The sequence below is a fragment of the Helianthus annuus genome, chromosome 8 (assembly GCF_002127325.2).
Source record: "Helianthus annuus cultivar XRQ/B chromosome 8, HanXRQr2.0-SUNRISE, whole genome shotgun sequence".
NCBI lineage: Eukaryota > Viridiplantae > Streptophyta > Magnoliopsida > Asterales > Asteraceae > Helianthus > Helianthus annuus.
The window spans coordinates 94641323-94660908 of record NC_035440.2 but is presented as its reverse complement, the minus strand read 5'-3'; the positions used below and the strand labels follow the sequence as shown (position 1 = coordinate 94660908).

Genomic DNA, 19586 nt, shown 5'->3' with positions numbered 1-19586 from the left:
TTCTTGCCGCAAGGGTTCCCTCCACCCTTACAGGGCACTTAGGTAATTCCCAGTTTAAATATAAAATTATCATTGCTAATTTATTTTTTTGTTTGTTACTTAGTACATGAAGTTTTTTGTAGTCCCTAGTTACAAAACGGCAAATTCATACACCTTTGCCACAAATTGAGAAGTAACTAAACCCATATATTCTATTTAGTTCTATAGGCCTTTTTTTTTTTTTTTTTTTTTTTGACTAAGCGACTTGATAATAGAAATCAACACATAGATATTAAATCGTTGGTTCCGTATCACTTTCTTGTGATTGTACATGGGATCTTCGTAAGACGCTCCTCAATATCTCCATCTTATTTTTTCCACGCCAGTATTTTTCATGCAAAAGATAGACCATGGATACTAAAAGGGCCAACGCCATCGACAATGCACTTGTAAGAAACAGACCCCGAAACCCATAAAGATCCAAACTGTTTTGTGTAGGGGCAGATACGTCTTCTGATATCAGCGAAGATGGTTGTTTTAGCCATTTTTCTTCTAACGCTTTTAGTGTGCCATCTTCACGGAGCTTTGCTATCTCTATCGACATCTCTCTTGTCAAAGGTGAATCTTTTTGGAACACCTATACGGGAAACCTTATTATGTTGTTTTCTCAAGAAACGTATAATTAGCTTAAAAATCAACTTTTTATTTGCTTAAAGGTGGGCGAGCCCAATGGACGGATATCCTAGTTATGTTTTCTCTTAAACAAAGTTGTGTTTGATCTCAAACATATCAAATCTAATGTGATGCTAGTCCACTTAGTAGAGGCATATGCCTCTTAAGAGTTGTGTCTGATCTCAAACATATCAAATCTAATGTGCTATAGTCCACTTAGTGGAGACATATACCTCTTAGATGACAGGTCTCATGTCCAAACCTGCGCAGAGGTGTATTTTAGAACTATTGGTTTAAAGTAGGGTAGGAGTAACATTTACTGTTCAAAAAATTATCAACTGTGTCAGTGGAATCTAACCAATAGGAATTTGACTAAAGTCCTAGTGCAAACTCGAAAAATGTAAATAAGGTTGGTTTGATTGGAGTTTCATATAATACTTCTATACCCATGAAGAACAAGCTTCTCTAAAATTACCAAAAAAATGAAAAATGGTAATACTTCAAGTTTTACCCCATATATTTCAATTTTTTCTATTTTTTCGGTAACTTCCGGTTTATCCTCATATTGAATTAGACCAAATTAAGTTGTTCATTTTATGAAATTGTGTAAATACCTACAAATATTGTGTGTATACTTTAAGAAAAAAAAAAAATCTAAAAGATTTAAGAATTGGACAACAAAAAATTAAAGAGTTCCGACTGAGTCGGCTCATTCATACTCGTTCTAAAAATGACTGATTTCGCCCTTTTTAAAGTGTTACCATAATAATGGGTTATAGAGCACTTACAAAGGCGAAACCATTAGTGATTGTTGATTTTGATGTTGCTACCAAGGAGAACTCGGCAGCCGGATACAGTGAAATGAATGTTTTAACATAGAGGATTTCATCAATGACGGCACCTACACTTCCACTTCTTAACACTCTAGCATAATCCGCTGGTGATTTCAGCTTTGCGGATCTATTTAAAAGTTCATATGAGACACTTGGGAGTTGGACCCTCCCCCCATTTGATGCAATCTCTTGTACGGTTAAAAGTGAACTTAACGTTGCTGTGTAACTTGACGTTAGAACAAGCACTACGAAAACCCAAACCATCACCACGAACCTTGATAAATTACTTTTCAGCTTCTCTCCTGCAGTTTCAAATTATCAAATCATTTTCCCAGCAGATCTAAGTAGAGGTTTCATTTTGAATTCATTGAGTCATGAGTTGTGTTTCATTTGTAAATCTAATTGGTAAAATAAAAGAATTGGGTAAACCAGGAATGGATAAAATTGGTCAAATAGTTGAAAGTCACCCAAAATCTATATTTAATGAATACAAACTCGTAGAACTCTTTTATTGAACAATCTAAATGTAATAAATTTTGTTCATAATAATAGAGTGCATTAATTATGCATAAAAAACAGGCATAAAAGTGTTTGGAAGGCCACCTAACCGGACCCTACCAACTTGACTTGTGCTAATATGGGTAATTTGATATATTCACTGTAAACTTGTAAAATATCATATTGGGTATTTCTCTAGAACACAAGTTTCCAAAGCATAATTTGGGAAAATATGATATTTTACAAGTTTTTGGGGATATAAGAAATTGTCGCTTTAGTTTGTTACCTGACTTGATCAATATGGTTCAACTAACGGAACATTCTTTATATTAATCTACGAAAAAAAGTTGATCGTTTTTTTTTTTACAAAAGCAAAAATTTGATATTATTACTCAGAAAGATCAAATCTTTTGATGAAATTAGAGTAAGAGAGCTTACGGTGAGCAAAGACAAGAGTTGAAAAGGCAAACCAGAGGGCTGTTCCAGTTTGTTGTATTGTTGAACCTTGAAACTCTTCATTTATACGATGTTCAATAAACCAAATGACAAACCCCAAAATGAGAAAGAAACCACCACTTGTCAGCCAAAGATTGGAACTAAGAGGATCTAAGAAGATCCATATGCTTCTCTTTGCATTTCGTGTTATGGTGCCAACTCCCGTATCACTGAATGGAATTGTGAAGTCAACGTAGCGACTTCTGTTTGATGAGATCGTTATATCCCCAATAGCAGCATCAAATTCCTGTTACATGTGAAACTCAGGATTATTAAAATCCAATAAGCCTTAGTGAAAACATACATACCTTTAAGTAGATTTTGTCAATTAGATCACTGTAAGCCCTTCCTTCTACGTAAGGGTACGTAGTAAATTCAAGGTCTAGTCCATAGTTCAAGGCATTAAGTGCAGTATTGAAAACATCCCCGCAAAACCCGCTTAGCATCGGTTGATTTGTTCTGTGATCAACCGCCATTTTTATTAAATTTGGGAATACACCAAAACCAGGAACAATAATTCTTAGCTTCTTGCCCTTCATTAGTAGCCTCCTATGCTTTAAAATACTTGTAGTTCCTCCTGGAAAGATGATATGTTCCAGACCACTATTAGAAGATGAATTTGTTTTTCCTATTTCTTTAACAAACTCGCCACTAACCATCCAAAACCCGACCCTCCTATCACCCTTACCGATCACGTTTATGACTTCTATGGGATTTGAAACAGTTCTCCCATTCATAAGCTTGAACTCACCACCTAAACCTTGAAACTTGATTCCCAACATTTGATTTAGAAGTGATGCACCAGTAACTTTAGTGTGCACCTTCTCAACAGCCATTGCTAATGCATAAACTGCATCATATGCCAAGATACCATTAAAACCTACCACCTGAAACTCCTTAAAAGGGTTCGAACCATAATATTCCTTTTGCCATTTCGAAACAAATTTATGAAGCTTTCTTGATTTTGGAAAATATGATTTGAATCCGACAACCCCTTGCATTGATTCCAAGGCATCATCATTCATGAAATTCAAGAAATTCGTAGTTTTACTTGTTACAATCCACACGTATCCTTCACCCATCATGCCTACCTCTTTTGCCATTGAAAAGATATCCGATGCAAGAGAAGGCCGAGCATGCATTACAAACGTAGTGGTTTGCATATGTTGAAACTTATAGAATTCTTCACGGATTTGTTCATCGCTGGCAGCAGTTGAAATTTGGCTAGTATATGTAACATGTATATTTTTATCATGAAATGCAATAATAATATAATTAGCCATATCCCTCCCATCTGCAGTGTCTTCACATATAAGTACCACGTTCTTCAATTCAAACGATTGGATCATTGCAGCAATGGCTTTAAATTGAATGGTTTCATCTTGTGCAATTTGAACAAGATAGGGATTTTGATTGGAAAACAGGCTTGGTGAAAATGAAAGAATTGGTACACTAGCTTTTTCTTCTAAACCCTCCAAGAATCTTGCTTCAACTGTTGGGTCTGGACCTATTATTGCTTGCACTTTGGTGTTCTCCAAAAGTTCTAGAGCTGAATATCCATGATTCAGTATCTAAAACGAATCAAATAAAAAAACTACCAATAAAAGAAAAGTTCTAATCAAATCAAGCATCTTAATAATTGCCTAAAGTCTATTTTTATTGCGTACAACCTTCTAAATGATTTAATATACTATCATTTTTAATCATCATTAATGCATTTGTTAATTACTGGTTAAGATATAATAAAACAATTAATGAACAAAACATTGTTAACCGATTATTGTCACTCACATATCCTAAAATATGACTTGCTGTAATCCGAATACATATTGACCCGTAACTTAACCCACCAATCGTGCCAGCTCTAGTATCTGGGAATAATTGCTTATAACAAAAATTTGAAATAGGGATTTCTAGAAAACACTAAAGGAGTAGTCACATATTACGAGTAATATAAAAGGAAAAAAGGCATACCCGCGTATAATGCAATTAGTGGTTCTCCTTTGGTGTCCGTCGTGTTGAAAACAATTCGTGTTATGTAATGAGGATTTGCTTTGTAAAAGTCAGATATAGCCATGGTAATGCTGCGATAAATTACCTTGCCTACCCCTGAACCCATGTCAAGAATAACTCCCACCTGCATTTCCTTGTGAGATACAATATCTTGTGCTGTTACACGGGTTTGAAAGCTAAGCATCAATATCATAAATGAATATGCAGTTTGCTTCAACCTTCTAGTTTCCATTGGCAACTGCAACTTTATGAATGATATCTGAGATGGTTCATCAGGATGTGCCACAGTTAAAGTACTCAATTGGAATATAAACAAATTTAAACAAACTGAGATGATTGATTATCATTTAATTTGGTTCTGGCAGCCATGAAATTATTGTTATTGACTAGTTCCAGAAGATTTAGACTGTTCTTTAATCTAAAGTCTAAACTAAATTATTGAATTTGGTTTGAGTTTAGTTTGGTCAAAGCTATCAGCGTCAATTAAGATCTAGTCAACAGCAAATAATGATTAAGATTAAAAAACCAATAGAAGGCTATTTAGCCCAATGATATCTTGGTGTGTTAGCTTGTGTCCCCTCTAGAGGTCCAGGGTAAGTTTGGCTGTGGAGAAGAATTAAGAGTAGATTAGATGGATGTTTGAACTGATGTTGTAAAAGAAATAAATTCAACAACCAATTAGTGGCGTACGTACGTTATAAGCATGGGGGCGACCACACCCCATGATTTAAAAAAGAAAATGTAAGTCTTGAAACTTATGATATCAAGTGTAATCAACAGTTTGGCGGAAACAAGCTGTTGATAATAAAGAACAAAACAAAGAAACTTGTAAAAACTTGCACACGAATGTATATTGATACCTATAGAGTTCTTCGTCAAATACAAGTTCTAGAGAAACTAACCAAAAACCGCTAACCTACTAATTGAGGAGGAAACTCCATCAGATAGGTAGCCAAATATCGCCCCTAGATGGGCTTCTAAGACTGGCCTGGGCCCACATGGCCTAAGGCTCTGTCCACTACTTGCGAAACCCGAATAAACTAACTACCCGTTAACCCGTTTGACAAAACAAAGCGTAAATCGATTTCTACGACCTTACAATCTCCCTCTAGATTTATGCTTTTATGGATCTCTGACAAGATACATTCCTTGGATTCGCGTCTCTACATGCCCTGTCTTTCCTGCTCAAACCTTACTAGCTATAATACTTGCGACCGCCACAGTATAATCTTTAGCAATAGCTTCATAATCTGGATCACATCTAATTAGATCAGTAACTCACACTCGAATTTGATTATCTTTGCAAAGAATCACAACATCACCAACTTTTGCATCATAACACCAAAATTCGAAATCTTTTAATGTATCATCTAGCAAGTGTTGAGCAAGAGGAATAGTCTTGACTTTAAATATAGGTGGCCAAATCACACTTCTAACCTGTTCACCAGTATCACGTTCGAAAAAACATCTAGATACCATCTCTCACGATATTCAGTTGTCTTCAGATTTGGAAAACCATTCAGCACCTCATACTCCAACCTCCTAAAGAATGCCCAACCTCTTTTATCACTGTCAAGATTATAAAAAGGAGCATAGTACAAAGCACGAAGATCAAGCCTTGTCCACAACTCAAAGTCTGACATCTTCTCATAAAGTTCAATTGTTTTATCTTTTCGACCTATAAGCCACATCTTCAAGTATTTCCAGCAATGAATTCTAGATTTGTTTCCTCGTTTTTCAAAATAACCTTTAGCAACATCAACCACATACTTTTCAGGTGCATTTGCAAGACGTTCTTCTCTGTTTCTCAACACAATTAATTCTCTCTGCTTCTTAGTTGGTTGATTACCAAATGGCAATATGTCTCCTGCTAAATATTTATTAAGTCCTTCTTCATGACCAACAGAAGTATCATCCCTAGAAGAACCTGAACCACCAACATCTGCATCATCTTGTCTTTCAGAACTAAAAACGCCTGCCCCATCTGTGCCTTGATCATCTTCATCATCTCTAATTTCTTTATCAGCAAATTCACTGCCAAATCTTTGTTCCAATTTATGTTTCAAATCAATCACCATAGCAGTCAATTCACCAACATTTGATTCTAATCCTTGATTTGCTTATCCTTCTCTTCATTGCTTTTCTCTAACGAAATAATGTGAATATCTTTGTAAACTGAATCGTGTTCCAGCAGAGACACTCGTCGTTGCAAGACCTCCACATCAATATCTTCAAAATCTTCATGATCAACATGAGCCCCTTCATCTTCAATCATAATCCCTTTATCCTTAGATTTCATATAAGCAGCAAAATCAAAGTCAAAGAAAGTTCAACCTGAGCTTTCTGGTGCACTATGTAAAACACCACTCGAACTTCCTGGTATTTCACTGATATTCACTGTACTCAAACCGGGTATATCAATATTGTCAACAAATATACATTCCTCTCATAGCCCTCTTGTAATTCAGCAGCCAAAGCAACATCAACAGCTACTTGATCAAGATCTCTCTATACTTCTGGCATTGTAACGAGTGTTATATTTCCTGTACTTAATGATAAAATTACAACATCAACTAGAGAGGCACAGATGATCTCAAGGGGCGGTCTGGATGAGATCTAAAGTCGAAGTACTAAACTAGTAACACAATGATTATATGTATTTAATTGTTATTTGAATTATCTTTAGTATTAGATTTAAGGGTTATTGGATTTTATCACCCCTAAATATTGGCTATTGGTCGCTGCCACCCACAACTATCACTTTGACACCCGCCACCCCAACTTAACACTTAGTGTGTTTTGTCACTATGTCGTTAACTGATCACTAACTTTTGATCCTGTTACTATACTTTTAGGGGTGTCCTAAGATCCCTAAAACCTTCCTAAGATCCCTATGACACCCCCAAAAGTATAGTAACATGATTAAAAGTTAGTGATCAGTTAACGGCGTGGTGACAGAACACACTAAGTGTTAAGTTGGGGGTGACGAGAGTCAAAGTGATAATTCGGAGGGTGACAGCGACCAATAGCCAATAGTTGGGGGGTGATAAAATCCAATAATCCTAGATTTAATTAGTTTCTAATTGTTCAGAGATAAGTATAAGTAAGAATAGGAGTCCTAGTAGAATTAGATTGTTTCTAGTATTTATATTGTAAGAATATATTTATATATTAAATATATTATATGACGATTATTATCATTTATCTAATAATTGATCATTGACCTAATTACCCCTATATCATTAATTGGTAAATATTTGAGGGACGTATTTACCCTTAGTAGATAAACATAGGGTTTCACCTTGGGTGTATATAAATAGAGATTACTAGAGAAGGTTTATGGTTAGACAATTATAATAACACAACACACAAAGTGTTAAGTTGAGAGTAGTGGGAGTCAAAGTGATAGTTGGGAGTGACAGCGGACAATACCTAATAGTTAGGAGTGATAAAATCTAATAACCCAATAATTAACTTGGATAGATAGAGATATTTTGAAATTATAATCAAATCCCTTAAAATTAGTTGATTCAACCTTATCACATTAACCGCCATAATTAGAGGATTTCGAATCTCGGAGAATAGGTGTCAGATAAACCTTATTTGTGATCACCGTTTCGGATAAATCCGAAACATTATTCGAGATCACAGTTTCGGATAAATCTGAAATCTCATTCGAAATTACTATTTCCGAAAGATTCAAAATTTCACCTGAAATATCATTCGAAATCAATTTCGGAATAACTCGAAATTTCATCCGAATTCCTGTTCGAAATCACAGTTTTGGATACATTCGAAAACTAAATTTTATCCGAAACCTAATTTGAAATCTAATATGTTCTCAAAATGTCAAGTTTTTTTTCGAAATCTCATTACTTTATTAGGTTGTTATTGTGAACTAAATTTTAGCTCAGGGCTCCGCCCGAACCCCGTGCGGGGGGCCACTGTCCCCTTGCACCCCAACGAACTCACCACGGAGTTTGATCCACGCTAACACTAACAGGTGGTTTGCTGTTAAATGATTTTATTTTGTCAACACTTAATTAATAAGATAACTTTTCACAAAACCAAATAGCTTAACTTGAATGAGCTTCTGATGTATCACTTCCGCCCAAAGGTGATTTGATACATCTATTTATTGTTCAAGTATTATAAAAGTTATGTTAATTATGCCTTACAAACGCGAATGTCTTATTTCTGGCCAAAGCTGATTTAATTCATTCATGTCTGGCATTCTTAACAAGTGCATAACTAAGGTATTGTCTCATTTCTGGCCAAAGCTGATTTGTCACAATTACTTTGCACACATATTAAATGATTTCACTTTTCCCCAAAGGTGATTTGTCTTCGTTTAAGTAGATTTTTTTTTTCAAATTAGTCTATTATTTTGATGTTTATAATAGACATATCACAACTTTTTCAAATAATGATCCTTATATCCTTCATTAATCTTATGATCATATTTTGTTTGCCTTATTTTTAGCACCCATAACATTACTCACTCTAACTTTCTTCTATAAATCAGTATATCATCTACTCTAATTCCTAAACCTAATATGTTTTGCTTTACTTAAAGTTTCTATAAGATTGGCTCTTAAATTAAATCCTTGATTATCCCTTAAGACACGATAATCATATTGCTCTCTTTTGATAAAAGTGCTACAGAAGAAAAGTAGAGCATGATGAATAGGATAAATCAAACATGATATCTCTTATGATAATCAAGAACTCATCAAACATAAATGCTATCATTAAAGTTATTCCAGATTAAGTTTTTCCTAAGACTGGTCTATTATCTGTGGAATAATCAAAAGAACTCCTAAGATACATGTCTTCATTTTAAATTATAAACTATAAGGTTAAGTGGCATTCGTGAATACATCATAATGTACAATACCATGATCCATAAAATAAAGGGCTTCCACATGGAAATAAGTACATTTTTTCCAGTACATTACATGCTAAAATTTCACTTGCACAATTTGATCCCTTAAAAAACCAACAATAACACTCAAAAGTACCAAAGGAAATTGAGTGTGTTGATAAGCAACATATGTACATGGAAAGAAATGATAGAAACTGAAAAATAAGATGTTATTTACCTTATAGCCACTAAAACCTTAAAAGAGGATACTTTTAAGGTTCATAGTCAAAATACAAGTACAAAATTCCAACTCTAAGGTTCTTCAAGGGAGAATATCACTGCATAATTATGCCATTAGACTAGGCATAAGCAATGAGACTATCCATGATTCAAAAGAACAATTGGATGAATTAATTAGGTAGTTGCCTACTAATGACATTTAAGTCTGCTAATCTTAATATTCCAATTAACACATGATAAATTGACTCTAGTTCTATACGTTTCCTTACTAGAATTCAACAAATAACTAGCATGAGAGTTAGAGACAAAATTAAATGTTAAGGCTATAAGAACCATGAAGAGATGTCTTCTAATTACGCTTTATAATACCTTACATATTCTGGAAATTAATCAGAATTTAGTATCAATACTAAAGCTATATTATGACAGTTGTGAGGTTCACATAGCCAACATAAAGTCACTTACCTTAAACTTTCATATTATTTGTTCTCAGATAGAAACATTAATAAGATGAAACTAGATGATACCTTAGACTTTCACAACTTTTGTTATCATGAAAATGAGAATTTGACAAAAGGAAAATGAGATTTATAAGTGTCATCCATCCATTGTAACTTTGTAACTGCAATTCATGAAAAATCATGACATGGTTAATGAGGATGATATTTCATCTAATCTCATTCTAAGTGATTTGAAATCATGATGTTAAAAGCCCTAAAATATTACTTAAGTATGGGTCCACCAGAAGTGATTCATTGACCTTCGTGAAACTTATTCAAAATGAAATATTCAGACACAAATAATTTATCATTTAAAGACTATCCACTAGTATTTAAATTTGTCTCATATGGCCCGCGGTCTTAAAAAATATATGCATATATATATATATATATATATATATATATATATATATATATATATATATATATATATATATATATATATATATATATATATATATAGGAGGCCGCTAAAATGAAAACCACCCCAATTGTAAGAACTAAGATAACCACTTTCCAACCATTAGATCTTCAAGATGGATGAATGATATTAAAAGTAATTAAAACTAATCTTAAATACTTTTTGTCTTATTATGTTTTTAGTATTTTAATCCAAAAGGGTAGTTTAGTAAATTTACTCTTTTTTGTCTTTATTGTTTTATTATTACTTTTTTTGTATTATTATATTATTTGTTTTTTTAAAACATAATTTTTTATTAGAAACCATTTTAGATCCAAATTTTTAAACAAAAACAATTTTTTGCACGCCGTTTTGAAGCCCGGCTTTTTCACATGCCGTTTTTTTACACCAGGTTTTACGCGTCGTTTTTTAACGCTTTTACGCGCCGTTTTTTACGCCCCGCTTTTAGATGCCGTTTTTTTACGCCCTGTTTTTACGCGCCATTTTTTTATGCCTGGGTTTACGCGCTGTTTTTTACCGAGCCGTTTTTCACGTCCGGTTTTTTCGTGCCGTTTTACCCCCCGTATTCACGCCCCATATTTACGTGCTGTTTTATCACCCCGTTTCTTTGCGAGCCACTTTTTACGCCCCGTTGTTACGCGTCGTTTTTTATGTTTTACGTTAAAAAGTTTACGTTTTACGTTAAAAAGTTTACGTTTTACGTTTTTCGGTTTACGTTAAAAGTTTACGTTTTACGTTGTACGTTTTACAATTTACATAAAAAAGTTTTACATTTTATGTTAAAAGGTTTTTTTACATAAAAGTTTACGTTTTATGTTAAAAAATTTACGTTATACGTTAAAAGTTTTACGTTTTACGTTGTACGTTTTACAATTTACATAAAAAAAGGTTTACGTTTTACGTTAAAAGTTTTTACATAAAAGTTTGCGATTTACGTTTTACGTTAAAAAGTTTACGTTTTACGTTAAAAACTTTTTACGGACAACTTTTTTTACCAAAGAACTTTTTTATGACAACTTTTTTTACGAAAACATTTTTTTGCGATGCAGTTTTTTTTACAAAAAAAAAAGTTTTAATTATGGAAAACTTTTTTACGAAAAACAAAACATTTACGAAAACTTTTTTTACGGGTTTAAACTTTTTTTTACGACAAATTTTTTACGGTTTAAATTTTTTTTACAAAAAAACATTTTTTTAAGGTTGTAAAAAAATATTTTTTTACAAAAAAAACATTTCTTAACAAAAATTATTTTTACGATTATAATGAATAAATAACTGAATTACCAAGGTACTAAACTTATGTCACAAACAAAAAGCTACAACCTTTACACTCAAATCCTACATCAAACCATCACCAAACCAAAAACCTAAACATATAACTATCAAAATACCAAATCCAAAAGCCAGTTAGGGCCCCTGATTACCCTAACACCCGCTTTATAACGCGTCACGCAACTAACGGGGTTAATCTCTAAAGTAACCTACTTAACATAACTGAACTCTAACTGAATGATTGGAAACGAACCGGATATCCTTTTCCCCTAATGGGATCGGCCAACAAGAGAGGACAAGGGAGTACACTTTATGATTATTTTATTTGATTGTGTGGATATCTAGAGAACATAGTAACCGTTGGTCGATGGCACAAGAATTTGTCTATAAAATCTACACATAACCCATATGATCATAACACACCATTCACCTCACCAAAGATCTCTCTCTCTCTCCCTCCAAGAGCCACGGCCGAACACCCCCTTGTCTCTGCCTCCATTGTCGGCTCTTGTTCTTCCATTTCAAGCATATACAAGGTATTCGGGTCACGTATAAGGAAGCTTGAAGCAAGCGGAAGTTGAAGGACCTCGTTCATTTGCTTTTATCCACGCCTTTTCCGACTAGATTCTTCCCTAGCCCCGAGCTAGAGGTATAATGTTTAAAACTTACTCTCGAGCGTATCTAAAGTGGTTAATATGATTTTTAACGGTTAAAAGTCGGAAACCCATCTTTTGAATCTTTAAAGACTACTAAAACTCGAATATTGTTGGTTAAAAGCTTATAACGCGTGTAAAAGTCGTAGTATTCGAATATGTTGATTATTGAGGCCCGATCTATGTTGTGGTGGCTCTTATCATCGTTTAACCCGACTTTGTTAAGATCATGAATCTTGACATACACTTGTTTCTTTTGGTACAAGGGTTAAAAGGTGAAACTCCACCACACGAGAAGCATGAACTTGTGTAAAAGTATTTTGACTTGTAAAATAGTGTTTAAAACGAGCCGATCTACGTATGTACAAGTGGTATATTCGTAGAACCAAGTGTCGAGAAAATCGTGTTTTATAAAAGTTGGATGACATATTAATAAATATGATTTTTACAAACTACAAGTGTATAAACACTTGTGAAACGAAAGATCCGACAAAATAACACTTTTTACAAAAGTTGTCGGGAAGTTGTAAAGAATGATTTGTTCCAAAAACGGGGTTTTTGCAAGACTAAACTATTTTATACATAGATCCACTAAATATAAGGTGATCTACACTATGACTTTCGGAAAAATTACAAGTTCATGTAATAATGCGATTTTACATACTAGTCTACAAGTTTAATGTGTTGGAACTAGTTTGAAGTATCGGAAATTGATTGGTTGATTTAAAGAAGTGTTGGAATGATTTTGTAAAAGAAAATGATACGCTTGAAAGCGTGGCCACCTCCAGTTACAGGGGAAACTCTGGCGAAATTTTTCTAAAATCTAACACTTAGAATTATTTACAAGTGTTAGACTATTTTTGATACATTTTCAAATATATTTCGCCATGACTTTATTTATTAAATAATCGGAGGTGGGATTTTTCACAAAACTAAACGTGGTAAATATTTATTCGATAAAAATATTTTTCACCACACTGTTTATGATTATTTTGTGAAAATATATAAATATTATTTTTAGAGTAAAAATAATATTTACAAACTTTGTCGAACCCAAAATAATACCAACGCCTACACGACAAACATATAAGTTACAACGGTAAGTACTATTACCACTTAATCGCCAAAACGTAACTTACGCCTTATCCGGAAATATTCATAAATACGGATATTGTCAACGTATTATTTTGGAAAGTATTATACGAAGAGAAAATATATTATTTTTGAGAAAAATAATTATATTTTGGAATGAGAAATAAAATATATTAAGTGAGGCTTAATATTATAAACGCGCATGTATTAATTCCCCCATCCTTGGGAAGGAAATTAACTACCAATTATATACAAGGAACGGTTGTCTAACTGTTTCCCGAAAATTAAACTATAAAGCTAAAGCACGGCCATCCGTCTAATAGAATTAGCACATGTAGGTCGTTGCACAGCTTTCGGACATTTGGAGTGCTTGATTTAGCTACGCACTGACTGTGAGTTCATGTCCCCCTTTTCTCTTAACTGTTTTCAGTTTTATAAACTGCGGGGGTGAAATACATGTTACTATGATTATGAATACTTGATACGTGGTATGGTTAGCGTAAGGAGGTTTGTTACTTAGATCATGTGAGTGGGTAGGCGCAACTTGAGGCCATTAATCCTCATAGTAGGACCGAGGGACAGGAGCGGTAGATCTATCTGGGTGTAGCGAGCCCAGCCCCAGGTCCAGCTGAACGGACCTCGGGGTGACTTAGTGCCCGACGCATAAATCCGCTAGGTTTGAGTCATCCCTACTTGCACTTCACACATATCAATGGCCTTGCAAACCATTGGTGATCTCTTTTTCCTTATTTGCTACATACCAGGTTTTTGATAAAGTTAAAGGTTTATTTACTCACTATTCGCATGAACTCGCTCAACATTATTGTTGATTTTTCAACTTACATGTATTTCAGGAAACTAACGATCTGGCGCGGTATGGCTTGTTTTCCGCTGCATTAGGCCCGAGGTCATCCAGGGTTCGAGACTTGTGACTCTTTCCTGGACAAGTCACAGTCCCTGAACCATGTTTACTTTATGTTTGCATTTGTAATGTTTAGACAAGTTTATGGTTGTTGGGTATTAACCCGTTAAGACAATGTTTCGATATTTTATTATCAATGGATGATCTTGCATATTTTAAATTCATATAGCTTTGTTATGATTAAGCTATGGTATTGAGAAGTCACACCAATTAACCACGCTTCCGCAAAGCCAGGGTGTGACAGCTTGGTATCAGAGCTCTGATCATAGCGAACTAGGATTCCTTCTCGAGTCTAGACTATGATCACTAGGGCTCTCACGAAAACATTTTCTGCATACCACTTAAGTCCAGATCCAAAACGTTTTTACAAACAAATGTTGAGCACATTTTATTTATTCATTATTAGGCTCAGTCCTGAAGACTGAGGCTCGGTCTTGGAGGCCGAGGCTCGATCTTAGAGATCGAGGTAGATGTTATTTATGTTAGGTTCAGTCTTGGAGGTTGAGGCTCGGTCTTGGAGGCCGAGGCTCGATCTTAGAGATCGAGGTAGATGTTTGTTGTTTTAGGCTCAGTCTTGGAGGCTGAGGCTCGGTCTTGGAGGCCGAGGCTCGATCTAAGAGGTCGAGGTGGATGATAGAGCAGTCTTAGAGACTGGGAGGAATTTGGCTAGTGGGACTAGGAATGTCAGTCTAGGAGACTGGGAGGCTAGTGGGACTAGGAGAATTATTTGATTGTTTATTGTTGACTTACATGTTTACATGAATATATGATTGATTATTATACGTATATGTGTTTGTGTTACAAACGTCATGCTTTCACCATGTACTAGAAGGATGGACACTACGAATCCCATGACCATAGTATCAGACGACATAGTTGCAGCGGAGCACGAGGTGTACATTTCCGATACTACCGGCATAGACGATGACGACTTTCAGCCCCTTTTGCGCTGCCTGATGTCGTAGCAGAGCCTACTGATGGCCATCTTGTTGGGAATTTGCCACTCGTGGTGATCCCTGTTCCTGTACCCCTTGCCGCTTATCCCATTGTTGATATGCCCCCCCCCCCGACGTGGCCTCTGACGACGATAACGATCTACTAGAAAGAGGACCCATTTGAGGGCGAGGCCCTATTGCTGCTGGTATTAACCTACTGCTTGCGGACGCTCCTGCAGGGGAAACTTATGCCCATTCCCCTGTCCCAGACTCACTTGAGTTCCTGACATCCGCATTTTCGCATACAGGGAGTGCAGCACCATTCACACGACGCCGACCCTGATACGGCATCATCAGCTGCACCGGTTCCCGCACACAGCTTTGAGTTTGATCACAGTACTGAGGGTGATCTTGTTCTTCCACCCGGTTTTGATCCAGGCCCTGACCTTGAGTTCATACACTTAAACCAGCCCTTGGAGGATCCTGTAACCCTCCATGATGGTTGATCCAGCTAATTTTGAGATGGAGTTTGTTGATCCGGAGCCAGCCGTGGCCCCTGAGCCAGGCGTTGCTCCTAACACCGCATTGGAGCATGACCCTGTTCATGCCGATGCACCTGCTGTTGCTCCTTGATTGATCATCTGCTTAGACGAGAGAAAACCTGGGGTAACTGTGCAAGACAATTTATTATTACGGGGGCCCACGTAATAACGACTTGTAGTGCACAGAAATCCTGGTGGACTCTGCGGGTCAAGCTAATGAAAACCAATGTAGCAGGAAATAACTCAAACACGAATGACCAAGGCGATGAAGCCTCGAGTTCATTCTATTTCAAACAACAAGCCAAATTGGCAAGCCTATGTGGAGGCTCAGAAAATTTGTTTCCCCACCCATACATTGAGTATATTTATGTGTAAAATTGGGTGAGTACATGATGGCTTACGGTGCTATGTATCTCATAGACAATTGGAAAGTTGTCTAACCCACTTCATGCCATTCCGGCAGAAGAGAATGCCACCCAGGCGTGACACAAACACCAGTATGTTGCCAAGGATAGGAGTCGAGCTGCAAAAACGCAACTCACAGGCAATTGCACGACATGAAGCTCTCCGCTTTTAGCACGGCAATGGCACTATTGGAAATAATCCCTAGCTGACCGCACCTATAAGCAGTTCCTAAACTGCAAGCCTTTGAACTTCGACGAAACAGAAAGCGCCATTGCATTTGTTCGTTGGCCCGAAAAGATTGACTCCATTCTAAGAAAGACAAACTGTTCGCCCCAAATGGAGTGATACCTTTACCTCAAGGTCATTACTAGACGGCACACTCTCATGGTGGGACCATCATGTTCAGGCCCTTAGCACGGATGCTACTTATGCACTGAGCTGGGACGAGCTCAAGGAAATGATTGAGAAGAAATGTTGTTCCAGGACTGGAATTCAGAAGCTTAAGGTGGAGTTCTGGAATTTGAAAATGGAGAGACCCGAGATTCCTTAACATGTCTAGAAATCGCACGACTTGCCTAGGGTCGTCCCCTACTAAGTCATTATTGTTGTATGATACAGTTATGTACATATAAGCATTACATTGTGGTCTCGATTTGTGGTAATGCAATCGTAGTATTCTCATCACTTGTGATGTTTTATGTTCTATGACATGAGATGTTATGTGGCTGATTTATTGATAGCATGAGATGTTATGTGCTGATATTGTTGAATACATACGTACATTTTACCTGCTACGACCTAACCTATGTGAAACATCTTTTAGAAGATGCCACCAAGACGCGAAATGCGCATACCCACCAACGAGGCGGAACTTCAGGAAATCATTGCTGCATTCATCGCACAATACGAGGCCCATCACTCCGAGCGCAACGGAGGTACCTCGGAAGATAACGGTTGTCCCTACTGGCACTTCCTCAACTACAAGCCTCCGAAGTTCGACGGCACTGGAGGTGCCATAGCTTTTGTGAAATGGATTGAAAGTATGGATTCCATCTTTCGAATGAGTGGTTGTACGCCAGAACAACAAGTCCTATACGTTTCTGGGTTGTTTCAAGATGGAGCTCGACTATGGTGGTACCTTCAGGTTCAAATGAAGGGCGAAACCGCAGCATATGCATTATCATGGGATGAACTGAAGGGAATGATGCATGAGAAGTATTGCTCCAAAGAGGAAACCCAGAAGTTGGAAGGGGAATTCCAGAGCCTGATAATGGAAGGTCCAAAAATGTTGGGATACATGCAAAGACTTCATGACTTGGCACGAGTTATTCCCCACTTAGCGGAACCAGAAATGAGGAAATTGGGACAGTTCATTTGGGAACTGGCACCACAAGTCATGAGCTTAATGGCAGCATCTACGCCACCAACAACTATTGCTGCAAGCAAGATGGGTTTGGCACTCGTTACGGAAGCCATTAGACTAGAAAAACTTGCAAACCCTGATAGGGAGACTCAGGTAGAGTCATCTGGAAAGAACAAAAGGAAGCTTACCGAAGATACCCGAACAAATAATGATGAACAAAGATCTATTCGAGGTTGTTTTGACTGCGGAGACAAAGGGCATTTCAAGAAAGATTGCCCTAACAACAGACAGGCCAATGATAAGATTTGCTTGGAAACTAAAGCAAGACGTGCTGGGTGCAAGTATCACCATGAATGTGGATGTCGGAAGCCTAGGTGCGGGAGGAAAAGGCACAACAAGGATGGTTGTGGGATGAAGAGTCCCAAACAAGGAGAAAACCGTAACAACGCTCAAGGTGGAAGCAGGAAAGGAAATGGCCGAGTGCTAGGATGCTTCCATTGTGGGGACATTGGACATCTTAAGAGAGAATGCCCGGAGTTGAAACAAGACCGTGAGAGAACACCCAGCATCGGAGTTTGTGAAGTATGCCAGGATCCAGGCATGATTACTGGTACGTTCTTTAACAACCAAAACTTTTGCATCTATCTTGTTTGATACTGGTGCCGATTATAGCTTCGTATCGTTAGAATTTAAGAATATGCTTGGTTTAGCCGCTAGTAAGTTAGATATTCCATACTCGATCGAATTAGCGAATGGGAAGTTAGTAGAAGCTAACGAGGTGATTCGAGGTTGCGTAATCGAGCTAGGAGAGCGTGAGTTTGCTCTCGATCTACTACCAGTCCAGTTGGGAAGCTTCGATGTGGTAGTAGGAATGGATTGGTTATCGAGTAACAAGGCAGAGATAGTTTGTCACGAGAAGATTATTCGTATCCCGACCGATGATGGTGAGACCATTGTTGTTCATGGGGAGAAGCGTGAGACGCCGTTAAGGATGATTAGCTGCCTGAAAGCAAGGAAGTGTTTGCAGAAAGGATGTGTTGCTTTTCTGGCACACATTGTGGATAAAAAGGCTGCTGAGCCGAAGATCGAAGACATCCCTGTCATGAGGGAATACCCAGAAGTCTTTCCAGAAGACTTGCCTGGCTTGCCACCTCAAAGGCAAGTGGAGTTTCGCATCGACTTAGTTCCAGGCGCCGCGCCTGTGGCTAAGGCACCCTATAGACTTGCTCCGTCTGAAATGCAAGAGCTGTCGACACAACTTCAAGAGTTGTTAGACAAGGGTTTTATCCGACCAAGCTTCTCGCCTTGGGGAGCTCCAGTCTTGTTTGTGAAGAAGAAGGACGGTAGTTTCCGTATGTGCATTGACTACAGAGAGTTGAACAAGCTGACGATCAAGAATAGGTATCCCCTGCCAAGAATCGATGATCTGTTTGACCAACTTCAAGGTTCGAGCTTCTATTCAAAGATCGATCTTCGATCTGGATACCATCAGCTACGGATACAGGAGGAGAGTATCCCGAAGACAGCCTTCAGAACTCGATATGGACACTACGAGTTTCTCGTTATGCCGTTTGGTTTGACAAACGCACCTGCTGTATTCATGGATTTGATGAACCGAGTTTGTAAGCCGTACTTGGATAAGTTCGTGATCGTATTCATCGACGACATCTTGATTTATTCAAAGACGAAGGCTGAGCACGAGCAGCATCTTAGAGCTATTTTGGAGCTGCTAAAGAAAGAACAGTTGTACGCCAAGTTCTCTAAGTGTGAGTTTTGGCTAAGAGAAGTGCAATTCCTTGGGCACGTGGTGAATGGAGATGGAATCCACGTGGATCCAACCAAGATCGAGGCGATCAAGGATTGGGAAACGCCAAAGACGCCAACCGA

The 19586-nt window shown here is 37.1% G+C and overlaps 1 protein-coding gene across 1 annotated transcript; it reads right to left on the bottom strand.

Annotated features, from left to right (window-relative positions):
- Positions 1 to 271: 271 nt before the first annotated feature.
- LOC110870379 (glutamate receptor 1.3) lies at positions 272 to 4768 on the bottom strand. The gene is made up of 5 exons (XM_035976082.1): positions 4452 to 4768; positions 2786 to 4026; positions 2421 to 2724; positions 1440 to 1786; positions 272 to 616 (listed from the first exon to the last, which is right to left on the bottom strand). The coding sequence occupies exons 1-5, from the start codon at positions 4720 to 4722 to the stop codon at positions 272 to 274; spliced, it is 2508 nt and encodes an 835-aa protein (XP_035831975.1). The 5' UTR covers positions 4723 to 4768.
- Positions 4769 to 19586: the final 14818 nt, after the last annotated feature.

What these genes read in the sequence shown, in the direction of transcription:
- LOC110870379 (XM_035976082.1), bottom strand. Translation starts at nt 4,722, where the DNA reads ATGGAAACTAGAAGGTTGAAGCAAACTGCATATTCATTTATGATATTG. An exon ending in TTGACAAAATCTACTTAAAG is followed by an intron (nt 2,725 to 2,785) that starts GTATGTATGTTT and finishes CACATGTAACAG; the next exon opens with GAATTTGATGCTGCTATTGG. An exon ending in TCACTAATGGTTTCGCCTTT is followed by an intron (nt 617 to 1,439) that starts GTAAGTGCTCTA and finishes TTTCCCGTATAG; the next exon opens with GTGTTCCAAAAAGATTCACC.